General features: G+C 40.3%; 1 protein-coding gene across 1 annotated transcript in view; it reads left to right on the plus strand.

The window, feature by feature from the left end:
• Positions 1-15,497, plus strand: part of LOC310924720 (syntaxin-1A-like) — a gene marked incomplete at both ends in the record, with an annotated part of 58,684 nt that overhangs the window by 36,748 nt on the left and 6,439 nt on the right. The window contains 3 exons of the mRNA XM_083886533.1: positions 2,974-3,048; positions 5,677-5,750; positions 6,704-6,812. Coding sequence (XP_083742659.1) covers positions 2,974-3,048; positions 5,677-5,750; positions 6,704-6,812 — 258 coding nt within the window. The remainder of the gene's footprint in view (positions 1-2,973; positions 3,049-5,676; positions 5,751-6,703; positions 6,813-15,497) is intronic.

The raw sequence follows: 15,497 nt of genomic DNA on the forward strand, positions 1-15,497 counted from the left end.
TTTGTGGGCGTGGCCTTAGGAAGCTGCCTGCTGATTGGCAGCTCAATGAACCGGAAGTCGTCAGATTAGAAACATTAGATACTTACAATTAATTTGTCTAATGTCGACGGAGAGCAACTCCAAGCCCTGTGATGACTTCCGGTCCATTGAGCTGTCACTCCAAAGCTCCAGCCAATCAGCAGGCAGCTTCCTAAGGCCTGCACAGGACACTAGCTGCCATGATCTCTTTAGTTTTGTTCTGAAATGTGTGGCTCGAGTAGTATCGCGCATTGAATCGTTGAAGAACAGTCGTTTCGTCTGTGGTTCCATGTTGGTGACTAAAAGTTGTATTTGGCTCAACAACATGATTATGCGGCTGCAGTAACAACACCAAAGAGAAACTGTGGTGTAACGAAAATAAGCCTTCCCTTTATATTCTCTATCCATCTCACATTGAGATGAGCCTGTCTTTTGCGGCACGATATAACAGTGATGTCATTTCATAAGTTAGTGCTTTGTCCGCTGAGCTCTATGCACCACAGGCTGATGTCCACTGATATGGAAATATCTCTGTTAAGAGGATTAAACGCTTGTGATGCTCTGCTGTTCAGCGTATAATAGATTCAACATCCCCACAGAGCTGTTAGGGTTTAATCTCATCACACCGGCCATTTAGAGGAGTTATCCTTTAGTTTCACTGTCTGTGGTTGTGACTTTTCCGCTAAGTGTGACCGAGTCTTGACTGTTTTTCATCATCAGTGTCTCATAAAGTAAAGTCATGTAGTGCATAGAGATTATACGATCATTTTCTTTCTTATCGCACAAAATGTGCATAATATTATATTTGAATAATTGAAAAACAGAGATTGATGTCTCCCTCAAACTGTGTAATCAGACGATGCCTTCAGGCTCTCTGTGTGTAATCAGATGCAGATTTTTGCCAAAGCTTTCAGTGCCCGTTTGTTGTTCATCGTTATGATTTATACAGCTTTAGAAATGGAGGAAACACAACAATGAACTCATTACACAGAAGTAGAGATTGATGATTTGATGTTAGTGAAAATGGGAGTATCCTTTAATCCTGCCGGTCTCCTGAGGCTTGTTAACATATGGAGATTTGGTTTTCTTCTCACTTTTATACAGATTAATTATGTTTAGACTGAAAGCTCTGGTCGGGTTCTCTGGAAGTGTCTTAAAATGCTTTTCTTCTCGTCTCTCTGGTAGAAGCTTTAGCTTCCAGATTGTGTCCATAGCTACACGGCTACCTTGTGGGGTACCTCAGGGTTCTGTCTTGGGCCCTATGATGTTCCTGTTATACTTCTTTCCATTGGGATAAGTCACTAGGCAGTTCAGCCATGTCTTATACCATTTTTATGCCAATGACATAGTGATTAGGCCTATTCAGATATGTTTTAAATATTTTAAAATGGACGGCTAGAAAGAGACGTTCTCCTGTTCTTTTTGGTTTATTTTTTTAATTACAGAACAATCTGATAAGATCAAAATAAAAGAGAGTCCTTTTTTCCCTTTTAAGAAAACAACATAATGTGACATTCATTGTAGTACGACTGCTTTTTGGAGATGACACTGATGAGAGAACACTTCTCTCGTGTGGCAGCAGGTTTGTTTTAATCCCTGATAAAACTGTCTGAAAGGCCCTTCTCTCACACCTGTGGCCGACACTTTAACAGTGTCTGAATCTGACATCCTGACAAGCCCGAGCAATCGTTATCTGCTGTGTGGATTGAAGGATGTGGAAGCAAGCGGGGATTAAACTTCTCAGGTTGACTTTTTTCATTTTTCACTTACTATTTGTGTGCAAATACTGACTTTCTCCCTTGATGGAACAATCGTTTCCATTATCAGTTCATGTGCTGATGATCTTCTTAATTCTTTTATCTGTAGTAATGACAGAAAGTGAAAAATCATCCATTGAAGTGTGAATCAATTTGATGTTTTATTTAATTCACAGGTCAAAACCAAATATATTTGCTTCACTAAATTGAAATGTATGTTTTATGTTAAAAAAAACAATTAAGAACTTATGACATTTTAATTGATTTATTGATTGATTAATTAATTAATTAATTTGTTTATTTTATTATTATTTATTGTATTTACATTTATTATTTTGTGGTTCTGTGTTATCTTTTAATTCTTATTTCTGTCTTCAATGTACTGCCTTTTTCTAAATCTGGAAAATAAAAATAAAATTTGATCACAAAAAAAAGAAAAGAAATTATGACATTTGAGAAGCTCGCTGCAGTATTGTCATTTTTTGCTTGTAGCCTACTTAGAGATAAATAAATAAAACATACAAATGTGTGACCTAATAAACCGAAGAACAAACAATAAAATACTGTAGAAAATATAAAAACGACACAAATAAACGGGTCATACAATAAAAATATAAAAAAAAGATACTGGGTATAAAAGCCAAAGAGCCTTTATTTGTTTTTTTGTGCTTTATTCAAACCATGGTGAATTCTCACTGATTTTCAAATGTCAAACCTTTTTCTTGTGATGTTTTCAGGTTTCTCTCTGATAGCACACTCGTGCTGTTGTAGCTCAGATTGTTTCTCTGTTTTATTGGTCGCCAAAATAGCATCTCATTCCTTCACACCCACATGTACCCGTCTTCCCACGTGAGTTTTCAACTCCGCGCTTCTACCACAGAGAGTCTGTTTGAGGGGTGGAGACCAGCGTGAAGACAGGGGATGCTGGCACAGAATCACGTTGATTGTGATGATTGTATATATTTTTGTCATTGCAGTAATATTGGTTCATAATAATCATATTTTGTTCAAATGGCTGACACAGTGTTTTGTTATCATGGTTGTCCAAATGCACGTGTGATGCTTCTGACATAAGGATGATCTCACTTGAATAAGCGGTTTTATTTATAACATGACTTCCTGGTAAAAAAAAAAGGTAGAATTGAAGGTGTGCTTTCACACATGCTCATTAACCTCTCCTCTCCTCTCGTCTCTGCAGAAACTAAAGCTGAGCTGGAGGATCTCATGGCTGACATCAAGAAGTTGGCCAACAAAGTGCGCTCCAAATTAAAGAGTGAGTACTATTCTATTCTAGTTCCTCCTGCTAGCGCTGAAACTAATTTAAAGGTACAATGTGTAGTATTTATGGGTTTATTTAACCCAAAATCCACTTTTTTATACATATTATGTGCTCCTGCATTGTCTAGTCGCTGTATAATAGTTTTTGTTTCATTTTCGTAGTGTTTCAAAAAGTCATGTAAAATAACATGGTCACGGGCCGCTGTTGCATTGGCACTGATAGCAGCGAGACGCCATGTTTCTACCTGAGCCTGTAAGGACAAACGCGAGAGAACAAAACAAGCATCTCTTTACTTGTAGCGGAAGTCCCGCCTCCTCTCTCTCCGCTTCGTCTGCTACGGCCGTGGTAGCTCGCCCTCTCCCTCACCTCACGAACCTCATCTGCTGACACGGAGAAAGACGACGAGGACGACATTTGACCAGCTGCGGATACCGTAGCGCTCAGGGAAGGGAGGGGGTGAGCAGAGCAGCAGGTCTTTGTTGTAAATTTCAGCCTCTCCTCTAGATGGCACTATAAACTACTTATTTCCCCTTTAAACTAATTTAAAGCTCCCATAGAGTGGTCCTATCCCACATATATGTGAGTTATGGAGGTCTACTTACGTACATTATTGTCGTTTTTATGGTCAAAAACCTCCTAAACTCCTCACTGAAGCTCTCCTCGGCCGCGGTGTTTCAGACTGAAATCTCACACCCAGAAGACAGACTGTTTTGTGATTGGCCAATACCTGGAAGTGACGTAATCAGCACACCCGCTCTCAGAAGCGCAGCTCCCCCCTCTGGAACGGTGGATGCACTGCTACTCATTATCGAAACATTGTTTTAACGATGTTTAAAAATGCTGTTTTTAATTATGCCTGTGTAATGACATTATTGCATTTTTTTGAATCTGTTTTTTAACAGTTGAAACCGGTTCCATAATGCGAGCCTTCAAACAATTGATCACAGATTAGCTGATGAATGGTTCATGCAGAAATGTTCAGCTTCTTTAAAAGAGACAGTGAAGCGTAAAAGCAGTTAACAGCTCAGTTTTTACACGACAGTAGGAAAGAGTGACTGGTGTCACTTGCCACGACGGCGGTGGCTGTGACGAATCTGCACGAGCGCACGTCGAGTTTTATTCACACTTGTGCACACGAACTGACTAATGTTACTGTAAAACACTGTGTGCATAAATAATAAGGAATGTGAACCTTTTTCTTGTCATCTTCCAATTCCTCTGTGTTCATCACATAATTAATTCTGTGCTATAACGTTGTGCTGTGCCTCCCCGCAGAGCTCAGGTGTGAAAGAATAGAGGTCAGGAATAAAAATCCTCTTTTCCTGGAAGGTAAAAGATAACAGCAGAGCAAAGAAGGTCGGAGATTATAGCCTCCCAACACACACACACACACACACACACACACAGACATATACATGTGCTGTATACTCACACTGCGCACACTGTGTGCTTTTACGCTGCATATGATGTGATACACACATGACATAAGTGCTATGAGGCAGGCTAACCGGCTCTGCATCACAAGCCTCTCTCACTGGTGCCGCTCCAGTTCACATCAGTTGTTGTTGCCACAGGATACCTTTGCATAATCACTTGACATGCGTTTGTGTGTAAGTGACCTCATCTTGGTCAAACTGCACCCAGGGCTATGATGTGTCATTACTGTTGAGAGAAACATTCACCCTTTTCTGTGGTTCTCATACATATTATTATTATTATAATTATTATATTCGGGTTTAATTGTACATTTGCAATTTCTGATTTGAATGTGATGAATGTCACCTGGCCGTGTGTTAAAGCGGAACTAGACCGGAAGTATATTATCGCTGTTTTTTTTGGTGTGTATCTGCGTCATTACCTTGTTTATGAAGCCTGACGGTTCGAAACAAACAGTTCAGCCACTGCTGAGAACGTTGTGTTTTATTGTAATCTCGGGGCTCAACGAGATCACTGAAAATCCCGTACTAGTTACGTAAGCAGCGGTTCTCCTGAACAACCGATCGTCCTGCTCTGGGCGGTAGTCCGGGCACATCCGGTTACGTACATTGAACCGCAGAAGAAGAATAACGTCCGTTGTGGAGGTGTTTCACGAGCAACAGTGTCTTCTGACTCTGGGTCTGACTCCGGTTTAAAGTCATAAATGGGACTGTGGCGGCGAGAAGCTATTTTTAAACACTGTTAAAACAATGTTTTGATAATGAGGAGCAGTGCAGCCGCCGTTCCAGAGGGGGGCGCTGCGCTTCTGAGAACGGATGTGCTGGATAGTATTGGCCAATCACAAGACTCTGTCTTCTGGGGGTGAAAGTTCACTCTGAAATCTCGCAGCAGAAAAACACTGTCAGAAAAGAGGATTTCTATCAGCTAGTTTACAGCAACTAGGAGGTTTTTGACCATAAAAACAAGTTAATATATGTAAGTAGACCTCCATAACTAACATTTATGTGCAACAGGACCACTCTATGTGACCTTTAATTGCTTATCCCAATAGTGATTGTGCTGTGATTTAGAGGATAAAGACTTTGTGGAGTGACATATAACCTCTGGAGGCAGCCAAGGATGTTCATGGGCTTTAGTTTGTGTGTTTAATACCAGCACTAACCAGGTGACTGATTGTCCCTCCAGGTATCCAGCAATCCATCGAGCAAGAGGAAGGGCAGAATCGTTCATCGGCTGACCTGAGGATACGCAAAACACAGGTATAGTCCATTTCAGAGCGTTTATTTTGCTAACTGTAAGGGATTAAGTGACGTGGCCAATTATATATTTAATCATGAAGAAAATATTTCCAATCAGTCGATATTCATAATCATTCTGATTAAAATGTTATAGTTAAAGGTTGATTATGACTCCTGAATGAAAGTTAATTATTGTTTGAAGAAAAAAGATTACCTGCTAAACACGGGAACAGTTCGCAATTCTGAGCTTAAACTACGTTGGACTGAAATTGACAAAATTAAATAAAGAAAAGAATACACCATTAAATAATTACTTAAATGTGTCATTAATGAATTAGTTTGACTGATTAAATGAATTCATAATGCACTGGAAATAATGAATTAAATAGTGCAATAATTATGTTTTTTTACATAAAATGAATTGGTATTTTTATTTAATTAATGCCACATTAAGTAACACATTTATGTATTTAATTCCATTTTTAATGAATCAATGACACGTTTTAGAAATTATTTAATGGTGTATTTATTTATTTAATGTTGGCACTTTCAGTCCTCCATATTAAACACTCAAAACATAGCTATTATGTGTGTTTACACAGCGATATATCCTGAAGACAATTATATACTGATTTATATTGTTATTGAATTATTGCCCCGCCCGACTAATTGTTGAAAGCACTGTTTTTGCAATTCATCAGAATATGGCAATTTAAATTCCCCAAGAAATAGCATTTTCCCTATTTACAGCACAGCACTGACTGCGTTTGCCACGGTTTCCCTTTGTGCACGCTACATACAGGAGAACGCCGTTTGCACTTAGTCTGGAGTTTTGTCATTTGATCCAGCTGCTCTACCTACTCACTTCCTGGCATTAAAAGTATTATTGGCATCGAAAGTATTATTAAGTTACTGCTGGGATCAGGCAGGTTAATGTGAAAGCGATCAATGTTGACCTCTCACTGTGTCTTCAGCACTCCACGCTGTCCCGCAAGTTTGTCGAGGTGATGTCAGAGTACAACACCACGCAGTCGGACTACAGGGAGCGCTGCAAGGGACGCATTCAGAGACAGCTGGAGATCAGTGAGTAGAAACCCCTGCAACAACAGCTCTCACACTGAGAATGTTTACATACCGCTTTGTCCCTTAAAACTGCGAGAGTGCAGGCGAGGGCAATAGTATCCAGAAGAGCAGAATTCCGCAAATTGTTCTATTCTTGGCTGCACAGTGCAGCACAGAGTTCTACACAAACTTCCAGCCTCAGAGGATTTACGTGTCCAGTGGATACATTTTATATATATGACGGCAATGTGTCGGCTAGAGTCAGTAAATGATGCCTTTTCCAAATGCTAACTGCCGTTAGCTGCCAGAGCCTCAGTGACGCTGACATAGTTTCCTGTGTTTCATTTGCATTTAAAGAGACAGGCACTCAAAACGTTCTGGTATTTCAACCAAAGCATGTCACAGACATGTTCATTAGGACACCAGGGAACTTGGAGAAATAGGGTATAATATGAGTCCTTTAAGTACATTCTTACTTCCAGATTGGATTCACCTAGCAAACATTCTTTTTTATGTACAATCTGTGACATGTATATGTTTGACTGGACTCAGACTAGAACTTTGCACGTGTTCCATAGTTCCAGGAAGACAAAGAAGACAGCGAGAAACATGAAATCTGGACTGATGATGAGACTGAGTTCATGCTCTGTCAGCTGAAAGACTTGGAGTAGAAAGTCTCTGATGACTAGTTGACAACATGTAAGCGGGGCATGTCTCTACCTGGCCCACTTCATTCAATAAATCGATTCCTTGCTAGTGTTTGTGTACTGGGACAAGGACGACAGACCAATAAAATGGCGTGTTCAGGCTACAGCCGTCACTGGGAAACACTGTGACAGGTGAACATCACTGCATGCATCTAAAACACCTGCTCAACTTTCCAGTCACAAAGGGTTTTTTTTTTTGTTTTTGTTCTTTCTCTTTCTTGTTCTTCTAATTTGCACTTGTCATGAGTCAGATTAGACAGAAAGCTCTTAAGATGCTCTGACTAATCGACAGGAGACGACACGCATTTCTGTTGTTCTTTGCAGCGAGAGGAAGGCACTGAGAAACATTTACACTCTTGGTAGAGGAGGAACATTGTCAAATTTAGAGAGTAATAGTGGAAAATAATGACTTGGTAATGTTTGTGCTGTTGTGTTGTTTAGTGCCCCATTTTCCACAATTGCTTCATACCACAGAGGGTGTCATCATCATTTAAATGTTTGATCCCCTAGGTTTATCAGACACGATTCAGATTCTGGTCATGGTATGACGCAGTCTGATAATCTCACCTTTTATGGATTGGAACTGCCATATAATCCCATGCACCAGCATCCTCTTCATCATTATCCTTCTCCTTTTATTAGTAAGAAGTTAGTCTGTCATGTTTTATCTCCACATTGTGCACTTGTGCATGCTGGATTCTGGCTGGAAAAACGTCCTTACTGCAGCCACCTCTGCTTCTGTCTGTTTGGTAAACTTTTGGTAAGAAATCAAAATGAACACCCACTCATTCTCTCTCCAGCACTGACATGCAGTTTGATTTATAAGACCACTTACTCACTGTCACATTTATTATTATTATTATTAATGAAAAGGATGCTTTTACTTGGCTGGTAAAAATAAATTACCTTAACCCCAAACTGTTGGCCGTTTATATCCTTCAATTTGTCAACTTCATCGTTCCCAAGCGTTATTACCCAGAGCACAGACTTAAAGCACTCGATGACCTCGGACAAAGCCTCTGTCATGTATCATTGTGGTTTTTATGATTCGGATCCAGATTTAGTCCGTACTGACATTTTGATGTGAAAATTGATGAAAATGTAAAAAATCTCAATCATCTCACTCATCTTTTGCCACTTTACCCTGTATATGAGGGTGACTGGTGCCAATCCCAGCAGAAATGGAGTTGCCAATACATCGCACATGGAGACAAACAACCATCCATTCTCACATTCACACCTCAATTTAGCATGTCCACGTTGCCTAATCCCCAAATCTACATGTTTCTGGACTACGGTTAGGGTTAACCGTAACCTCCAGACGTCAACAAAACCTCTTTTTGGAGGTGTAAAACAAAAAAGTAAGCAGTTTACAGCATAAACTACCATACCAAAGTATATTACATGATCAATTAACCCAAATATATATTTAAAAAAACTATAATTTTGCCTTTTATTTGTTTTGTTTGGACAGAAATGTCAGTTCATCTCATCCATATTTTACTTTGCATTTGCCTGGTGTTGTGTACCAAAACAACCCCATTCACACTGAAACCACTTTCCAAAACACATAAATCACCCACACCCACACCCACACCCATATGCGTGCACATGCCGGGTTTGCTGCAGCTCACATTTGAGCTGCTCTCACTCGTGTCACGCTGAATGTGTAAATATGATTCGACAGGTATGAGCTGCAGGCTCCTGGCTCCTGGACCACGGCTGCTGCCACGGCATCCTGGCAGGCTGTGTACCAGGCCAGCTGCCCCCAACAGTCATTGTGCTAAAGTCACCTTAAAAAACAAAGCCACGTGCTCACGCACACATACATAATACTATGACTCATTTAGTGGTAATAACAGAGGAGAGCAGGGGCAGTTTTGTTGCAGGGCATAGATGCAATTTCCTCTGCCCATGTGTCAGTTAACGTGGGCGCGTAACAGCCAGGCTCCACCCACCGTATATATTGAACAATAAATGCAGTCCAATCACGAGAAGACGAACACAACCCATCCTCATGAGGTTAAAAACACACGCAAGCCTGACTCACTTTTTCCTTGAGCTCATCTAGATCCATTTAGATTTTATTCTGTCAGCTGGTGGAGTCACAGGAGGCCTTAGCCAATATCACCTGTCGTCAAGGAAGGGATTAGATACACGGGGAGAGTTGGGAAATGGAGTGAGGGAATGGAGAAATGAAAACCTTTAACCTTCAGACTACATACGGCCCACATTTTTTGATCTATTTAAAATAATACAACTCTGTTTCATTGTTCAGTTCAGGAGCAGTGGAGCGGTGGTGCTTCTGCTGTGTCAAGTTGTCCATTAGTATGTCACACACACACACACACACCGGTAAATCTAGTCTGAGTATCAATGTTTCCTCCAATGCTTTTTTTCCCTTGCACCCACTCAAACCTGCGAAATGCAAAGATTAAAGGGGACAGGAAACCAATACTGTGACAGACTGTAAACACATCACTGTCAGCTAGCAAGCTAGCTAGGTAGTTAGTTAGGCAATACAAGTAAAATACAATAAAATATCGATAGCGTACATTAAAAACATTGCAATTATAGCCCTAAAATCTCATTTTATAGCTTTGGCACCACAGACTGTAAACACATCACTGTCAGCTAGCATGCTAGCTAGGTAGCTCAGTAGCTAGCTGGGTAGGTAGTTAGGCAATACAAGTAAAATACAAAAAAATATCGATAGCATACATCAAAAACATTGCAATTATAGCCCTAAAATCTAATTTTATACCTTTGGCACCACAGACTGTAAACACATCACTGTCAGCTAGCATGCTAGCTAGGTAGCTCGGTAGCTAGCTAGGTAGGTAGTTAGGCAATACAAGTAAAATACAAAAAATATCGACATCGTACATCAAAAACATTGCAATTATAGCCCTAAAATCTCATTTTATACCTTTGGCACCACATACTGTAAACACATCACTGTCAGCTAGCTAGGTAGGTAGTTGGGCAATACAAGTAAAATACAAAAAATATCGACAGCGTACATTAAAAACATTGCAATTATAGCTCTAAAATCTTATTTTATACCTTTGGCACCACAGTATGAAAGAAAATGTAAGTGGTTTTGATTTTGTGACATTTGGATATAGCAATATGTTGTAAACCAGTTATCATCCCAGGCCTAATTTTTAGTGAGTCACACATGATTTAGTCACCATCAACAAAGCTCAAAAGTGTTCGATCTCGACCACTCAGCCTGTAGAAATTGTCAGGTAGATTATTTTTTTGAGGGCAGATTTTTAATGAGCTGACAGGAGGAGGTTGGAGGTTTGTCTCTGCATACATGTGTATGAATCATCGCTTGGCTAACTAACCACTCAAGGCACTGATAGTGTCCGTAATATACTGGCTGCTGCCCGGTGACTTCCGTTTGGTCACCTACCCTGCGTGACTGACTCTTGGGTGGATTTATTTTTTGATGTGATGTTAACTCATGTTCTTGTTGCATACAGGATGCTAGTCATCCATGTTGAGCCTTTATTTTAAGATGACCTGGTTGTCAATTGATAGACCGGAGTCTCTTTGAAACCACATGTGTTTAGTTCTGTGTTTAAAAAGAAACATGCAATTAAACAATGGTGTCTGAAATACACACAGTCTGATTACTCAGTAATTTAGTCATTATAAGAAAAGAAAACTTTTAATTGTGGTTAATCTAGATTAAAGAATTTCAAAATGTGCAATTAATTAGTAAAATATGTAATCTATTGACAGCCTATACTATATTTAAGTGTTACTGAAACAAATTATGCACTCGAGCTTTAATGTTTGACACACTGGACATTCATGTGCATTTGTAAATCCACACACGTGCAGATATAAGCTGTTCTCATTCCATTGCAACTGAAACAGAAGCATGACAACCACTTGCTCCTTTCACTGTGCACACATTAATGTTTGTGTGCCTTTTTTTCTTTTTCTCCCTGTTCCTTGGGGGTCTCACTTCATTTGTGTTACATAACAATGGGAATGAAATAATGCTGTTACTGTTAGCAACATGGTATGAATGATTTAATAGCCCATAAACACTATGGGTGAAGTGAGACTTCTTTGCTCCATATTAGGCTTCTCAGGGTTTGGGTCTCCATGGTAACAAATAAGAGCCTCCCTCTGAGCCTGCCAGGGCTTAAAAAAAAAAGCCAATGTGTGTGTGCGCTTGTATTTGTTACATCTTTAGGACCTTTTTCTGGCATAAACACTGACCTAGTAGTCCTCATGGAGACTAGAACCTGGTCCGAATGAGGCAGAACCTCATTCCCCAGGAAATGGTTAAGGCCATTTTTTTTCCCTTGACACAATTATCCTCATTGTCTCATTGTCGCTCCTCTTTGTCCTTCAACTGCAACCCTAACCCTCTTTAATGTTTCATCTTCAGGGATTATTTATATATAGATTATTATATAGATTATTTATGAACAAAGGGGCTGAGGCCATAGGGAATCGATCACAGTAACGAGGTGGATGTGGTCTCTCCCTCTTCTTTGTGTCGTCCTCATCCCCTCTCATTTGTCAAACTGCAAAATGTCATTGCTGAACATGAGTAGATTCCTAAGCTTAGTGATGGCACAGGGGCGGAAAGAAAAAAAAAAAACACCCAAAGGCAACTAAATAAGTTGCGATTAGATTCAAATGTGGCAACCACACGTACAGAGAAATTCACCAAAATGTCAAATGGATTCACACAAATGCACAGATAAATGTTAGAGAGCAGCTTCATCAGTATTCTGCTCCTGAAGCCAATCATTGGCTGTGACTCCAGACTAGATCATCTCTCACCATCAGACTACCTGCTCTGCCACTGAGCCTCCCTCTCTCTCTCTCTCTCTGTCACACACACACACACACACACGCACACACGCACACACACACACCAGCTCAGAAATAAACACCTGCTGTAGTAGGTGTTGTAACCTTCAGCAATAGCACAGAGAAACAGTGATATGTGTCAAAGCTGTAGCCGTGTTGTCGCTCTCCTCGTGAAAAGAAGTAGTAGAGAGATGTGTATGGTTTAAAGGAGTGGTTTGACATTTTTGGAAAAACTCATTCATTCTACTTTGTTGACAACTCGTACTACTGTTACCATGACAACAATGGTCCATGGCGCCTGTCACTGGGAGGGAGGGGGAGGGGGGAGGGGGGGGGGGTTGTATGGAAGTCTCATCACTCTGTCTGCAGCCATCTTGGAATAATTGTTTCAGAATAACAAGATCAGCCCGACCAGGAGAGAGAGTCACAACTTCAGCTTTAATATGCACATTATCTGTGTATCATCAGTCGAGTCTGATTTAACAAAAAAAAAAAAAAACTTTCCCCCAACTTTTGTTCTTTAAATATGGACATGTTACCCTTTCAGCTCAAGTAAAAGTGAGTGTCATATTAAATTACATTGTGTTTTACTCTCAACTATTTTTACGACTCAATTTCAGTGGGGAATATTGTATTGTTGCACTATATTCACTTAAAAGCTATAATTACTGTCTGCTCTTCAGAAAAGATGTGCTCTTGGAACACTTTAAATGGGACATTTTGCATAATGAGTGCTTTTAAAGTTGATCACTTTAAAGGACCAGTGTGTAGAAGTCGGCTATTTGATGGACTGATTATAATATTCACAGTCCTGTCTTTCATTAGTGTATTATCGCCAAATTAAAACTTTATTGCATAGCTTTTTAATATAAATCAATATCCTCTACATTCATACCACTCTCAAATGAGTTTCTATGTTCCCATTTGATTTGTTTCATGTCAACACAGACGGAGGCAACAGCGCCGTTGCGGGAGTAAAGCGAGGCGGCTGCTAACCATTTTAGTTCAGTTTGATGGGATAAGGGCTTCTTATCCCAGCCTGCTCCTCCGCTGTTTACACCAGGGACAAAGAACTAATAATAATAACCTGAAATAAATGAGTCCACTTGTCTGTTCAATAAATTTTCTGTACTATTCCAATCATTTTCATGATTTTTTTTGTCAAAAATTGTCAAAATTCATGAATTTGCGCATTTCCTGTTCAAAGAAGGAGCGTCTCTTGCCAATGTAATGTTTGCAGACAGGTTTATTATACACCCGGACAAATGAATGTGTGAGACATATTTAGTCTTGCTGATCAGACATAAAACCACAGTGAAAAGGCAAACGATACCTTTGCCGCACTGAAAGGGGGCGCACGTGAGCCCAACGGGTGCTTGTTACATGCCGTTCTTGGAGGATGCAGAAGAGCAAACGCTCTCTTGCACGTGGCTATAAATGTAACCTGTAACATTCATGTATGTGCTGCCAATTGAATGGTGATGAAGCGACATTTTGGGGTTCATGTGGAGTCTGATTTAAAGACCATCAACCCAGCAAACACTGTTCACTACGACCAATCAGAGGCAGAATAGCAACAGCAACAATAGCAGAATAATCAAATCGTACACACTGCAGCTAGTTTTAATGTAAACATGTGTTGCGGGTTGTCTTATTTCTACAGTAGCCCCAAATAGAACAGGTTAAAACTGTCATCATTCATGGAAATAAAAGAATGAGGGATATTTAACTGGCTGCAAACCTACAGACTGGTTTCTACATTCCAACTAAATCCTACACACTTGGCCATCAAGTACTTTTTTTTTTATCTGATAATGCAATAAGTTTGATTGCAGACATTAATGGAGTTACATAATAGAGTAATGCAGCTATCACCAGTTTCTTTTGAGTTGGAGAGTGAAGCTTGGCTTCAGGCCTCGAAGTGCTGTCGACAAGAACGTCGTCTTTAAGTCCTTTTTTTTTTGTCCTCGTTTGCAACGTACAATACAAGATGTGGTCGTGAGTAATAGGGAAATATACCGTATGAAACCCTGCAGAGGATTTGAAAGGTGCGAGCGAAGGGTCAAGACGATGCTGACCGAGCCTCGACTGTGACTTGCAGTGTCAGTGGAGCAGAAATGGGGCCCTGGAGAAGCAGCTCAGCGATTCAGACACGGAGGATATTAATGTGGATGCAGGGGGAACTTTTAAGAAGTAGGACAACTCTGCCGGGCAAAATAAAGATGGACGCGGAGTGAACACATCAGCAGGAAGAAGCAGGAACACTTGCTCATTGGAGATTGTGTGGGGAAATAAGTATCCCAACGTTCTTTTGTCGTCGCTTCGCAAACATGGCATAACGAGGCATAGTGGTAGAGTTCACTGTCTCTGTGACACAAACACTGTGTCTGACTGTCTAACGGAGCGTTGTGTGTTCATTTTCTGATGCCTGATTGAAACTGGAGGGAGTGAAAGCGGCTGCTTGTCCATTACTCTATAATCACTTGTGCGGTAAATCGATGATCAGCCTTATTATTACGGCACCGTGCACTGCCGAGTTGAAAATGCAGCATGGACAGTAGACGATGATGGAAGAGAGGCAGACGGCTCTTTATTGAATCCTCAGACGCGCACAAGGGAGTTCTTTGTGTCGCCTAATCGCCATCGTCACACTTTCACAGTTCTTTGGAGAACATTTTAAATCCGCTCGCATTGCACCGCGTTGTCTAATTCCAGACTGTCACAGTTTGCATCTCTCTGAACAACTTCCACGAACACAGGGTATCCACGGGGTCTTAAAAAGTCTTCAATCCTATAATTTGAATTTAAGGCCTTAAAATGTCTTAAATTCTCCTAAAATCTCATAAAAGGTCTTAAATACAATTTGAAAGGTCTTAAAAATCTTTATTGTTTATTTAAAACATGCATAAACTTCAGTCTCGCTTTGAAATGTTTCTGTTTTTGATGATGCGATAACATAACTACGACACGGAACTAAAGTAGGTCACCTGTGCTGCCCGGTGAGAATTTATCGAGCACCACTAGCTAGTGTGCTGTGCGCGCGCCGCGGTGTGTTACAGCTTAGCATAGCAGCGGCTAAAACTTAATGAAAGCCCACAGCTAAGCTGAATTGCAAGTTCAACAATTTGAAATGGGTCTTAAATTGTATTTATTA

This window comes from Microchirus variegatus (assembly GCF_963457635.1).
Source record: "Microchirus variegatus genome assembly, chromosome: 3".
Lineage (NCBI taxonomy): Eukaryota > Metazoa > Chordata > Actinopteri > Pleuronectiformes > Soleidae > Microchirus > Microchirus variegatus.